The sequence below is a fragment of the Mobula birostris genome, chromosome 2, assembly GCF_030028105.1.
Source record: "Mobula birostris isolate sMobBir1 chromosome 2, sMobBir1.hap1, whole genome shotgun sequence".
Classification (NCBI taxonomy): domain Eukaryota; kingdom Metazoa; phylum Chordata; class Chondrichthyes; order Myliobatiformes; family Myliobatidae; genus Mobula; species Mobula birostris.
Genome location: NC_092371.1, coordinates 47,699,617 through 47,711,633, shown reverse-complemented (window position 1 = coordinate 47,711,633; position 12,017 = coordinate 47,699,617). Strand labels below are relative to the sequence as shown.

At 38.3% G+C, this 12,017-nt stretch overlaps 1 protein-coding gene across 9 annotated transcripts in view; it reads right to left on the bottom strand.

Annotated features, from left to right (window-relative positions):
- Positions 1–12,017, bottom strand: part of rtel1 (regulator of telomere elongation helicase 1) — a 182,808-nt gene that overhangs the window by 130,764 nt on the left and 40,027 nt on the right. For 8 of the 9 annotated variants that reach the window (XM_072240347.1, XM_072240390.1, XM_072240382.1 and 5 more), the window contains exons 10-14: positions 9,162–9,315; positions 7,418–7,456; positions 6,002–6,080; positions 2,221–2,318; positions 642–697 (exon numbers count right to left, since the gene is read on the bottom strand). In XM_072240347.1, coding sequence (XP_072096448.1) covers positions 642–697; positions 2,221–2,318; positions 6,002–6,080; positions 7,418–7,456; positions 9,162–9,315 — 426 coding nt within the window. Of the gene's footprint in view, positions 1–641; positions 698–2,220; positions 2,319–6,001; positions 6,081–7,417; positions 7,457–9,161; positions 9,316–9,610; positions 9,943–12,017 lie in introns of those variants that run through there. The other variant, XM_072240415.1, reaches the window with a different exon arrangement.

The following is a 12,017-nucleotide window of genomic DNA, read 5'->3' as shown; positions in this document are numbered from 1 at the left end:
GAGAAATTAAATGTAAATCAGACAACTGTTTTCCAGAGCACCTCCATTCAGTCCACAAGGTGACTGAATTTTCAGTCACCTTTCGTTCTATCATGTTATCTCTCCTTTCAATTTTTATCTTCACCATCTTTGACCACATACACCATTCTAATGATGCATATCACATGATCGAGGAATACCAGCCCATTGGACACAGTGCGGCCTTTGGAATTAGCTGTTTAAGTCAAATTCAAAGAACTCATTTTCCTTCCTCCACAGATGTTTCTGCCTATTTCAGTTTCAACTTGTTCCTTCATTTTGTCTCTGCTCAATAATTACTTTGACGACTTTGATGGAACCCCACCACAAATATTCTCTCCATCCCTCCCCTCTCTGAAACTTAAAAAATGGCTATTTCATAGTTTCTACCTCTGATGATCTGAAATACTCTGTTTCACTCTCCAGGAATGCTGCCCGTCCTGCTGTGATCTTCTGGCACTTTTGCTTTAGTTTCAGATTTTGTTTTAGTTAATGGCAGATTGAAGAGCTGCCTGTAAACTGAGCATCTTATGTGATCCAGAACTGGGTTTCTGCAGTCTAAAGACGTTCCTTTCTTTAAACAGAAAAAAATGTGTTATCACAATTTAACAAGAGCATCTTACCTGCAGAATATCTGATAACTTCTGCAAACCACTTGTATTGGTGAATATTCCAACACCTAAGATAAGTAAATAAAGACCCTATTATAACTTCAAGTTCCAATGTTGTTATAGTTTTAATTTCTTTGATATTGAAGAGAAAGTTTACTGACTTCAACATCAGAAATATACTTCTGATGTCAACATCAGAAACACACCAAATGTTAGTGTGACGAAAGAGGGTTACAAAAAGTACACATAGACTAAGATGTTAACTGTCCTCAGTGGGATCAACAGCTGATCTGCCACCTGTCTTCCGGAGAAAGAGAGATAAATAAGACAATGGAGCAGCATTTGGAAATGTTAATGATGAGATGAGACAGTTTAACGGAAGGAGACACCGGTCTGAGAACTGTCAAGATCGGCTCCTTTTTGAACCCTGAACTGTTTGAAGAATGATGGACAGGCGATACCCCAGCAGGGGGATAAAAAGGGACAGGTTCGCTAAGGCAGGACACACACGACACCACGAGGTAACGAGATCCTGGAAGCGGTGCGCCTCCCACAAGTCGGTGGGAGTTTTTGGAGGGCTGGTCGCGGGACCAAGCCAGAGACGCACAGGGTGGAAAGGTAAGATCAGCGGGAACCTGGTGTGTGTCCGCCCTTGCCTGGGTGCCGGGTTCACCGCTGAGGAATGATCGTATCTGAAACGGAGGGGTCACAGTCAGTGACCTCAGAAGACATTACAAAGGGCTCTCCCGAAAGCTGACTGCGAGGAATATCGAAGGTCTGTGTGGAAGCCGTTTTGAATATTCATTCGCTTTCGCCCTCTCTCTCTCCCCCCCGCCCCTGTCCACCGGCACGGCAGTGATTACTGTGAACTGAACTGAACTCAATTGAACTGAACTTTGCGTCACTTTGAAACTGGTCATTTACCCCTAGACGACGATAGAGCTTGATTGATCCTGTTATCCTAGTTCTGTGTACATGTGTGTTTATCATTTCTGAACTGTTGTATTTATTATCCTTTTGATTAGAGTACTGTGTTGCTTATTTCTTTAATAAAACTTTCTTAGTTCCAGTAATCCAGACTCCAACTGAGTGATCCATTTCTGCTGGTTTGGCAACCCAGTTACGGAGTACGTAACATTAGTAACAGACTTTGTTATATTTCACCTTCTAAGCAAACTCAAGTCATGCCCTGGCTGAGGAATAAACACAAATTAGTATACAAGGCTGCCTGCATACGTATGAAAGGTATTAATATGAAAACCTGAGGGAATCTAAGTCATTACAATCTGATAACTAGTTACTCAGAATGCCCCCGTATAAATTAATTTATACTATTGATATAAACACATTTACAGTGTTATCTGTAGCAACTGACAGTTCATCCCTTCTCTACTGTTCTACTCATCATTCTGAAGTTACAATGAAATAGATCTCATATGTTGCATCAGTAGCAAAGAACCCAGACTGTACAATTACTTGGATTGTACTTTGAGAGCCACCCTCCAATAACGTAAATGTTACACTATGCAGTAAAACTTCGCAGGCAGCATGTGTGAGAGACACAAAATTAAAATGAAGCACAAATACTTACGTTCTGACAGAGCACTCATAATCTGGTCCAATGCTTCTAAAATTGCAGACTTGTTTTGGAAAGTAATTTGGGCTTTTGCAAACAATTCGAAGATGAAGCTGTAAATGAACATCAAATATTAACCAGAGAAAAAAAGCAGTTATTGAACAGAAAGCTAGAAAATAGTTTCTGTCAAAGAACTCAAGATTTAATGGAATCATAGAGAAGTAGAGCACAGATAAGGCTCTTTGGACCATCTAGTCCATGCTGAAACCATTAAAACTGCATACTCTCATTTGCCTACCCCAGGACCATAGCCCTCTATTCTATGCTTTCTACATACCTATTTAAACTTCCCTTAGATTTGAAATCAAGCTCGCAGGCACCAATTGCATTGGCAGTTCATTCCACACTCTCACCACTTTCTGAGTTAACAAGTTTCCCTTCATGTTTCCCTTAAACTTTTCACCTTTCACCCTAACCCCTGGTTGTAGTCCCACAAAACCTCAGACTAATCTGCAGGCTAACTCTAGATTACATTTTTGTTTTTTTTAATTGAAATATTCCACAGCAGCTAGAAATTGTACTGCCCTCTAAAGGGGTGCAGAAACAAAGTAAGCTCTGTGCTTGTCCACACAGTGAAAAATAAATTGATTATATTGCAATACACTGTCTTGATAAAATTAGAGTACTGCATCCAATTCTGATCACAACACATTAAGATATGAAGGTCTTAATTCAGTTTAAAGCAGGTACTGATAAAATTTAAGGGAATGGGGGATTCTCAGATTCCTGTAAACAATGGGTTAAGTACTGACTATGTGACTGCACTGTGTTTGAATAACGTCTCACAGCTGCTTTCTTTGGAGCAAAATAAAGGTTAAAGTTCACCCAGATCCACATAAGACATCTTCTGGCTTTTCACACCTTTGATTTTGACAAAAGGCAGTACCTGCTGCAAATTACACAGGGCATACCTTTCTTAATTAAAGCATAAATTTGACAGATGTTCTTATCTTTGTAATTAAGTTCTGGCTCCAACAAACCAGGTAGGACATGCCTTTCTTTAATTAGAGTGTCTATCAAACTGATTGTTGTTTGTATCAGTAGTCCATTGACTTGGCTGGAATGCTTATCAAACTGATTGTTCTTTTGTATCGGTGGCCTTATAACTTCTAACAATTCTGACATCAGGCAGTGAACTTGTTGAACCACCGGGGAGATGAGAACGCTTCTCTCCCTGATGTCGGGTCCAAGTTCACTCGCCGGCTGAGCTCGAGGAAATAAACGGGTGAAAAGATAAATAACGATCCTTACGAAGGGTCTCGGCCTGAAACGTCGACTGCACCTCTTCCTAGAGATGCTGCCTGGCCTGCTGCGTTCACCAGCAACTTTGATGTGTGTTGCTTGAATTTCCAGCATCTGCAGAATTCCTGTTGTTAACGATCTTTTTGTACTGTTGTTATTTGATCCAGCAAATTTACATTTACAGTACAGGAAAGATTTTCCAAGGATTTACGAATGAGGATCTGTTATGGACAATGATCGGTTAGGCCGGGGTTGTTCTTCTCAAAGTAATACACTGAACCATGGGGATCAAATGGTCTTTTCAGGTGCCATTACCATCCTATGTCAGAGAGCACAGCTGATAGAAGAGGGGGAGTGGCTCTGATAGTTCTCTAGGATTTGAATCTCTTTGCACCATTCACCAATCTGACACTGAACTGATGTACAACTCCTGCAAAGCAAGGTGCTTGCAGTGATGCCCTATAGCCTAGTTGGGCCAGAAACCTTTGCAAGGATTTCAACTCATTGTAGTCAACTCTAAGGTTGGGCTTGGGGCTTTTGTTCCAGAAGAGATGAAGAGGGAAGACACAGAAGAGAAGAGGCCGTAGGATTTGACCTGGAGCAGGACCGTGATTTGACGAAGCTAGGGGGCCAGATCAATTGAGGATTGGTGACTATGGAGAAACTTTGATCTCCAACTTGTGCACATTTGACTGTTTCATTAAAATGGGCCCTTTTCCTTTTCTTTTTGTTCTTTTCTTTAGTAACTCTATAGTCAAATTAAGATTCATAAATATAATCTTTTATTCAAATGTGGTGTACTGTCTGTCATTTCATGGCATTAATTTGTAACAGGGTAGCGAACGACACGGCATCCACACAAACCGGGGTTTGGGGTGGGATCAAGCACGCCTCAATCTCAGGAGTTTGGCGAGGCCGGAGGTTGTTTTCCCTAGACTTACGCAGCCAAGGAAACCGGGGGTTTCACATGGTAATCCATAAGGTGTTTCATGGAAATATACCAATGTACAGAAGACCATGAACATAGTGATCTTTCCCACCCACTATCAACACTTCTCCTGTACTGAAAGCTTATTTTCAACTACATTTAATCACAACAGCTTTAAAGGAGTGCAGATGTCTCACATGCTGTGCCTGGCTGAGTTGCTGGTAGGAGAATTATTCCGGTTTCCCTTGGGTAGATATACCTTCCCGCAGAGATCTCTTCCTCACTACCTCATTCTGCTTCAAGGAGTCCGTCCTACTCTGTGTGATATCTGATCAATCTTCTGCACTTCCTGTACTGAGTAAACAGTCTATTAACACCCCCTGGTCTGGTAGCATCTGCTTTACTCAAAAGTATAATTCAACATTGGGCAAACCACTGCTTATGGACTTAAGCCACAAGAAAGCAGATTTGTGGTGATAGGCAGTGGAGGATAATCAGAAGCACACCTGAAAATGAATCCTTTAAATTACATTGGGGAGGAGTTCTACATGCTCTTTTTCATGAGTTAAGTTGAGAGATGTTGACTCAGGGTACTGGTTGATATGTTTAGCAGCAATTCAACAGGTTTTAAATGAGCACTATTTATGGCATCAGCCTTAATTTTGTGTTTACTGTCCTTACCATAACAGCTTGATTCAAGATATAATTGTTCACATACACATTAGATGCCATATTTTAAATTTTAAATAATCTGAATCCAATTAGTTGAGTAGGTGAGTACCCAACTAATTGTTGCTAATGAAAAGAAAAAACCTTCTGTTGATCAGTATGAAGCTGAGTTGGAAATCAAGCTGAAGCATGAACACAGTATGGCCAAATGGAGGGACAGGTTGAAGCACGAAGGGACAAGGGAGTCGCGTAGGGAGCGATTCCTGCCGAAAGCAGAAAGTGGATGGTGGGGGGGGGGGGGGGGGGGAGGGAAAGATGTGCTTGGTGGTGGAATCCAGTTGGAGGTCACCATTGGATGAACACCATTCTATGTTTCATTTATATTCATCGCAAGTATAACACTGATCAGTAGCATTGATAAAAAAAATATTTTCCAGCTCTTTGAGTTATTCATTTAAGTCTCAAGTAATCTTCTGTTGTTCGTTTCTTCTTACAGTTCTGTAGATGTCCATTTGCTTTAGCATTAAATAGTAACTAGAAAAAAGTTGGGCAAACAGTATTATCCATCTGTTGTCCTAATAATCTCATTGCAATGTAGTGCAGAAGTCTGACATTACAAATGCACACAGTAAAATGAGAAGCTCCTGGCACCTTGCATGCACTAAGAAGTGCAGCTCCCTATGATAAGCAAGAGGTCTTGATGCTCTTGACTCATTATTGTTGAGGATAAAAAGAAAGTCTAACATGTTTGAATTTCTGAAATGCATTTCTTTTTTCCTGGTTGTAACATCGTTAGGTGATTCATACATTACCAAATTTGTAATACAAAAGGGCAAAAGGTATCCTGTTGTCACACTTAACAATTATTGAGACAGAAAAAGTATTATCAATCCATACCTTCCTGGTTTGGTCACTCCACTTCCATTTGGTGGTAATTCAATAGAATCTATCGTGCTTTCTAGGTCAAGGAGGATTTCTTCCAATGACGGACGATATAAAAAACAAAAAAAAGTTATTAATTCATAGATAAGAAAAATTGTGGTTTTTATAGTGAAATCATTGCAATTATTCTGACATCTGAAAGTGTTTCAAATTCTAATTAATTTATCAAACAATAATTTATTTTTAAAGCAAATGTAATAATCTTTACTCAGAAAAGAAATATTTACTTAGCTAAATAAAATCAAAAAAATCACAGAATTCCATTAGTTACTTATCTCAACACAAGCTCTCAGTCATCAAGAATTCTAATCTCCCATGTAATCCTCCCCATCACCAACACAGATTTTAATCATCACAGTTCTATACTTTGTGACACTTCCCTAATAGAACTGCAAAATTACATCTTAAAATTATATTGCTTAAGTTTCAGCTTTTAAGTCAATCTTTTGATATACTCCTCCAAATCTTGCAGTTGTTCACTTCCCTCTACAAAGTTAACAATTTTGTCATCATTCCAGTAATAGACATTTCAGGAATATAAAATGTTTAATACATATGTATAAATACCTACAGAAAAGAAGTCATCACCCTGACACAGTGGTGTCAAGAAAACAACCTCACCCTCAATGTTGCGAAAACAAAGGAGCTGATTGTGGATTTCAGGAAGAATGGAGACAGGCTAACCCCTATTGACATCAATGGATCTGAGGTTGAGAGGATGTACAGCTTTAAGTTCCTCAGCATACCCATCACCAAGGATCTCACATGGTCTGTACATATCAGCTGTGTGGTGGACAAAAAGCACAACAGCGCCTCTTTCATCTCAGACAGTTGAAGAAGTTTGGCATGAGTCCCCAAGTCCTAACGACTTTCTACAGGGGCACAATTGAGAGTATTCTGACTGGATGCATCACTGCCTCGTATAGGAACTGTGCTCAATCACAGAACTCTGGTGTGGACAGCCTGAAGGATCAATGGGGACCTGAGTCACCCCAACCACAAACTGCTCCAGCTGCCACCATTCCAGAAATGGTACTGCAGCATAAAAGCCAGGACCAACAGGTTCCGGGACAGCTTCTTCCACCAAACCCTCAGGCTGATAATTCACGCTGACATAGTTGTATTTCTATGCTATATTGACCGTCCAGCTGTACATATTATTTATTACAAATTACTACAAATTGCACATTCAGACGGAGACGTAACGTAAAGTTTTTTACTCCTCATGTATGTGAAGGATGTAAGAAATAAAGTCAATTCAATTCAAATGTTTAATGTTATTTTTGTTCATCTTGACCAACAGTCAGTGCAATTTCACTTTTCCAAATTATATTTGAAATAAAACATCCTCTGAAATTTTAACTAACTTACTTTTTATTTTGGCCAGGTCACTCAAATCCATTTTCAGCCCTAAAAAAAGACAAATTACTTGAACAGCAATGGAAAACTAATATAACTGCACAACCTGGAATATGAAACTAAAACAGGAATACTGAAAGAACTCAAGCAGTAGAGCACACAATAAGAAGTGGGTTTTGATGAACAATCTTTGACCTTAAAAGTTAATTAGCACTTTCCACAGATTCTACTTCACTGGCTGAACTTTGTTGGCATTTGTGCTTTGTATAACTTCAATGTTATCTTTTCGAGCATACATAAAATTTTATTTAAAGTGAATGAAAGGCTAGTATTTCAGTCTTCTTAAATTTTTCGTGGTTTTATTTTGTTTACTGGAACCATCACTTTATGAGCAAGCACAAATACATGGGTGATTCCCAACATGAAGGTTCTAGTTTGAATATTAATCTAAACTATATCTATATTTGGATTTAAAAGTGTCTAAAAGATTATCTACCCATTCAGTGGTATTCAGACTACTAAGAAATCGATTGTTAGTTGGTGGTGCTTACTGCACCCTGTTTTGTGGCAATACATTATATTCGGCTGCTGTATTTCAGTTCAGTCGACTTCACAGAGAAGAATGTGCTGCTATTGCTATTGTATAAAGCAGTTAGTGTTATCAACAGAGGAATGAACTTCAAGACAATAATCTCAGAAAACCATTATTATTAGAAATTAAAGTCATTTGTAAAAGTCGTCATTTATTTCCGAAATCTTGCAATTATAAAATGAAGAGAAATACTTAAATTGCATTTCAGACGTAATAAAACAATTTTGCTTCTGTTAAAATCCCAATCCTAGCAAATGCATTAAATAGACATCTAGTCATTATAAACTTTACATAGAGATTAAAATCATAGCAGTTTCATATATCTAAATGATGTTCTAAGTTACTCATATTCTGCTTGGTGTTTATGGAATGGTACTCTGATAAACAACCTGGAACTGACTACCAAACCAAAAACATTGGGAATTATGAAAGGAGAAATAAACAGAAATTGTGAAGCCCAAAAATTGAGACTATTTACGAATACAACATGGTAACAGAACCTTCTTGCCCAACGAGCCCACGCAGCCCAATCACACGAATGGAAACCAATAAACCTACTAACTCATACGTCTCTGGAATGTGGGAGGAAACCACAGCACCTGGAAACAACCCACACAGCCACAGAGAAAACATACAAACTCCTCACAAGATGTGGCAGGAATTGAACCTGAGTTGTTGGTGTTGTAGTAGCGTTATTCTAACCACTATGCTACCATGCCACTGATTATTCCCTTGAGTTTCATTCCTAGTTCGTATCAAACTGCTTTATATAACAGCAACAGCAGCAGCACATTCCTTTCTAATTTATGAAGCTGACCAATATTCCCTCTATTTGTTTTTTACAGCTGCACAGTATTGCTCTCAGCAGGAAATGTTTTACATGACCTAAAAACCGAGTGGCACTTTATATTAACATTATTTAAAAGAAAAATTCCCCCAGTACAGCAACAAAGACTATGTGCATGGGAGCGTTTCGGTTACTGCGTGGTTACACAGTTTAGAGGGAAGTGAAGGCAACTGACTGAATTGTGGCAGCAGAATAGAATGTACTGCCACAATAGAGGGTTCAGTGATTCCTGTTTATAAATTATAAAGTTCCCCACTTCTCATATGAGGGCATTTACCAAAATTCACACAGGCACTTGAAAAGGTTAATGCACAAACCTGAGTTGACTGATTCAAGATTGAAGTCTGGGTTGCCTTCAATGTGTTCTAATTTCTTTGCTTCCTCCTCCAAGATCATATTAACTGCCTCAATTCCAGAAGCAAGGTCATAAGGAGTAAAGTCAAATGAAGCACACTCTTCACACATTTTTTCCTATGATTAGGAAAAGATAAATATCATCTATACAGGCAACAGAATGCAACACACTCTAACCCATTCAAATTTTATAATTTTATTACACATTCCACACCTTTATTTTGACTTGGATCATTAAAACTTAATTTTAGTAAACCAGCGTGACAATTTTTGTTACAAATCCACTTATCTGAGCTACACACGATCAGCAATGAATCTGACAATTATGTCGCAGTTGAGCTGCTACCGAACAGCTTCAGATTTGTTCATTCCCAAATTCCAGAAAGGGATTATGGAGCTTGTATATTCTCACTGTGATCTCGTGGTTTCCTTAAGATGTTCCTCTTGGCTTTGACACCCCAAAAAATGTTGGTAGGTTAAACTGCTCTAGTGTTTACAAGTGGAGGAGTCTGGGGGTTGGTGGGGATTGAAGGAATGTGGAAAGAATAAAATATTATTAGTATAGTTAGTGTAAATGGATGCTTGATGGTTGGCAAGAACTCGGTTGGCTGAGGGACCTATTTCCATGCTGTACAAAGAGAAGAAGGTAAAAATATATGTCTGAGTTTAGCATTTAGCATTCAACTTTGTATTAAACATAAAGTTTATAGATAAGAAAACAGCAACTGATTTCAGAAAGTTACCCCCGAAGCAACCATATTTACTCAGTCACTGACATAATGTAGAGTCCAACTATCAAATGAAGTTTAGGGCTATTCTGAAATCTCTGCTTTAAAATAGCAGTAGAAATACTTTTATGTAAACCATCGCAAATTCAGGCCATACTCCATTTGTTGTTTTTCACCCCAACTCTTACCACAGCACAGAATCCTTATAAAAGTTTGTAACTTACATCTGTTAAATTACAGTGCACTCTTTGTTCCTCATTTCCTCAACCACCCTGTAACTGTTTTTTTTATTTAGTGATACAGCATGAAGTAAGCCCTTCCGGCCCTTCAAGCCACGCCATCCCAGCAACCCCACAACCTTGATTAACCTAATCACGGGACAATTTACGATGACCAACTAACCTACCTTTGTCAAGGACATATATGCCATAGTGTCCACAGCCACTGCAATTCTCCATTTGTCAAAATTAGATTTAATGCAATCCCTGTAACCTTGATCCACAACAGGTTAACATCCAAAGATAAATAAGTCCAAAGCTCAGGAAATCCTCTCAAATTGTTGTTTTCTTTTTTTACAAATTCATCTCTTTTGCAGGTGTCCAAACAGTTGTGCTCCTAATTGATTATTACTGCTTCACAATGGAGTATTTGTTGATATGTCAAATAAGGATCTTTAAACACTTTTTAAAATATACATACACAATGGATTCCAATTAATTGGGACACATCTGGACCAGTTCATTTTGGCCTAATTAAGCTGCTACCCCAATTAGCTAATTTCATGTAAATAGTTAAAAAGGTATTAAAAAGATAAACTGAGTAAAAATTAGTATTTAAATGTAATACAGAACACATCAGAACAGTAATAATAGTACTACAAATCTGTGTACTAGTTCCTAATAGTTATCAATGGAGGAATTTTTCCAGTACATGCAATGAACAAAATCAGCAGAGACACCTACTGCAGATAATGGACTGGCTTCAGACAATGCTATTGACTATTGCATCCTCCAAATCTTTATTTTCACTGTAACATTCAAGATGATTGGTAATACCTTCAAATTTTTCATAGTTTCTGACTTGTTGAAGTAGTAAAATTGGTTCATTTTCACTCCCAGCTGTTTCTGGAATCCCTTGAAACTGCAGTAAGCAAATCTGTTCGGAATTGTCTTACTGCTTATTTCTCATCAACTACATTTACACATATCTCTGCTTTTTTTTTAAATAAACACAAACACGTGTAACTGCCACTATTTAAAAACTGTTTTCTCTAAGCATGGTGTACTGTCTAATGGCTACACAAAGGCAAGCGACTGATGCCAGTTAGAACCTGTTTGGTAACAGTCTCCTGCCCCAATTACGTGGTATAGTATCCCAAATAAATGAAAGGATTTCCAGCAATTTTCTCAATTAGTTTTCGTTCTTTAAGATTTGTCCCAAATAAGCAGCTGTCCCAATTAACCGATGGACCAAATTAATTGGAATCTACTGCATATACATACTTCTACTTTTATAAAATATCCTCACAACATCAGTACAATAAATTTCCCTACTATCAAAAGATGTTCTAAATGAACCCAAATGGTAAATTTTTAAAATTGTTCATTTTATTTTGATGTCACTCAATTCTAAAATACAAATTCCTACCCAATCTAATCCAGCATTACATTCCTGGAATTAGGGTGTTTAACAAAAACAATTGTTTAAATGCTCTAGGAGTCTAATAAATTAAAACTTTATGGTGCTGAGTATGATGGCATATCTAGATAATCAATTACTGAAGAGATAAAACATTGAAACATAGAAAATAGGTGAAGGAGTAGGCCATTCGGCCCTTCGAGCCTGCACCGCCATTCAATACGATCATGGCTGATCATCCAACTCAGGACCCTATACCTGCCTTCTCTCCATATCCCCTGATCCCTTTAACCACAAGGGCCATATCTAACTCCCTCTTAAATATAGCCAACAAACTGGCCTCAACTGTTTCCTGTGGCAGAGAATTCCACAGATTCACCACTCTCTGTGTGAAGAAGTTTTTCCTCATCTTGGTCCTAAAAGGCTTCTCCCTTATCCTCAAACTGTGACCCC